General features: G+C 37.5%; 1 protein-coding gene across 2 annotated transcripts in view; it reads left to right on the plus strand.

Annotated features, from left to right (window-relative positions):
- The window catches only part of LOC107711273 (hemicentin-1-like), a 19,091-nt gene that overhangs the window by 4,081 nt on the left and 12,564 nt on the right, over positions 1–2,446 (plus strand). Inside the window, exons 2-3 of one of the 2 annotated variants that reach the window (XM_016516242.1) lie at positions 1,323–1,589; positions 1,703–2,029. In XM_016516242.1, the coding sequence (XP_016371728.1) occupies positions 1,323–1,589; positions 1,703–2,029 (594 nt within the window). The remainder of the gene's footprint in view (positions 1–1,322; positions 1,590–1,702; positions 2,030–2,446) is intronic. The other variant, XM_016516243.1, reaches the window with a different exon arrangement.

Genomic DNA, 2,446 nt, shown 5'->3' on the forward strand with positions numbered 1-2,446 from the left:
GCCCACATCTGGCCCATGTGAAATCCATGCGGGCCAGATGTGGGCCGGATCTGGGCCGAAACGGTCTGCTGTCTGGGATAGTAGTGGTCGTGACCTCTGACTAGAAATAATGTTGCTTTATTCAAGTGTGTTCAAATCTATGTGGGCTAAATAAAAGTACTTTTCGAATGAGCAAGCATAGGAGCGGCCGTCTAAAGTATTAGTCAATTACCTCTGTCTAATAACCAAGACGTACGAGAATGTCTCTGAAAAATACGCTAATGACCGAAGCGATATCTTTGAGCGACATGAGCACCCGAATGAACGAGTACAATAATATTAAGGAATAATCAGATGTCTAGATAAATTATCCTATAAATTATCCTATAAATTATGTTATAATTTAACTTAAATTAAATAACTTTGCGTGCCAAAAAGACCAAACACACAGGAAACCTTCATCCACCATCAGATACCTCCGTTGGGACAATCGCGTGGACCTTACAGGATCATATCACTCCTGTCTTGAGTCTTTACATTGGCTCCCTGTCAGATTCTGTGTTGAGTTTAAAATTCTTACTTATAAAGTTTTGCATGGTTTGGCCCCTCATTGTCTCTGATCTTTTAACCCCCTACACACCAGCATGTGTAAAGCTGACCTTTTAATTGTTCCATTTACTTTTATTTTCAAAATCTATCAAAACTTTGGAATTATTTGCCTGCCGAGATTAGGCAAGCAGAACCCCTTAGTATTTTTACATTTTCCCTTAAAGATTATTTTTTGGGGTAGCTTTTACCTGATTATTTTGTAATTGTGATTATTTTGTAATTGTCTTATTCTTTATTTACTTGTTAAACTTTTGATAGTTTGCATTTTATTTTTGTCTGTATTTCACTTTTATTAATGCATTGTTTGTATAATTGTATTTCTTATTTGATCTTATTCTTGTGAAGCGCTTTGAGGTGTTCCTTTTAAAAGCGCTATAGAAAGTTTATTATAAATAAAACATTGATTTACCATTAAGATTAGCTGGATTAAATGAAGGTCAGATTTATAAAATCATGCCTTGCAAATTAAAATTTTATGTTGCATTAAAGAGAAAATTGAAAGGCAGTGACTTTACTTTAAAGGCACTGTGTTTGTATACATATATTGTGTAGTACATTGTGATTTTGTGTAGTTTGTCAAGTCAACTGAAAATATGTTGAAATGTTTGGAGGAAAAAATCTCTGGCATTTTTGCTGATGTGTTGTCCCATTAGTAATATGAGTTTTGTTTATTATTACAGTATAAGTGATTAAAATACTGTACATCACAGCCTACTCTTAAATGTTTTTAACAGGTGCACAAGCTGAATGTCCTGTTCAGCTCAACCCACAGAGAGTTGTTGTGAGATACGGCGGTTCTGTTGCAGCCAACTGTAACACTTCAGTCCCGCATAAAGGGATGGGATGGGAAGCCAGTCAGGGAGGAGTGCGCATGACCAAAAACCAGAGTCTGATCACATGGAGAGTGTCAGAACTGACAGAATGGGACATAAAGCCATTCTGCTACATAAACTATAAGGATGAGGATCAGTGTAAAGAAGAGCTCCCAGTCACTGTTTACAGTCAGTTTCTCTGTTACTGATATTTTTTTCTGTTCATTCTCAGAAATATCCAATAAATGTACATTCATCATTCATCACAGCAGATTTCAGAGTGTGTAAATCTTCCTCCACAGAGACTCCAGACAGTGTGTTCATCAGTGTGAGTCACAGCGGACCAATGATGGAGGGAGAGCCGTATGAGCTCCAGTGTGACGTTCACAATGTGGCTCCTGTTCAGGATCTCACTGTCAACTGGTACAAAGGACAGACTCTGCTGAATCAAACCACCTTCACTGAAGCTAGCGAGACTCCAGTGAATAAAATAGCCACACTCCTGATCCGTCCAGACAGAGCTGATGATGGAGCTCAATACAGGTGTGAAGCAGAGCTGGATCTGGGAGCAGAAGGACCTCAACCTCATCCTACAATTTCATCAAATCCTCTCAGCATGACTGTATATTGTACGTAAGATCTGTTAGCTTATATGATTAATCTTTTTAGAGTATGTTAACATATCCGAATCAAAAAGACTTTTAGTGGTTATAGCAGTGACACAGTGTGTCAAGTTGTGTAGTAATAGAGATCAGATGCAGCATGTGACTTTTTTTTACAGTGGGGAAAATATTTATTTGATCCCCTGCTGATTTTGTAAGTTTGCACACTTACAAAGAAATGAAGGGTCTGTAATTTTTATGGTAGGTTTATTTTAACGTATAGAGACAGAATACCAACCAAAAAATCCAGAAAAAAACCATTATATAAAGGTTAGAGATTGATTTGCATTTCAGTGAGTGAAATAAGTATTTGATCCCCAAGCAAAACAGGCAACAAAGGAGTGGCTCAAGAAGAAGCACATTAAGGTCATGGACTGACCTAGC

Source organism: Sinocyclocheilus rhinocerous, unplaced genomic scaffold, assembly GCF_001515625.1.
Source record: "Sinocyclocheilus rhinocerous isolate Xijiao unplaced genomic scaffold, SAMN03320098_v1.1 scaffold115, whole genome shotgun sequence".
Classification (NCBI taxonomy): Eukaryota; Metazoa; Chordata; class Actinopteri; order Cypriniformes; family Cyprinidae; genus Sinocyclocheilus; species Sinocyclocheilus rhinocerous.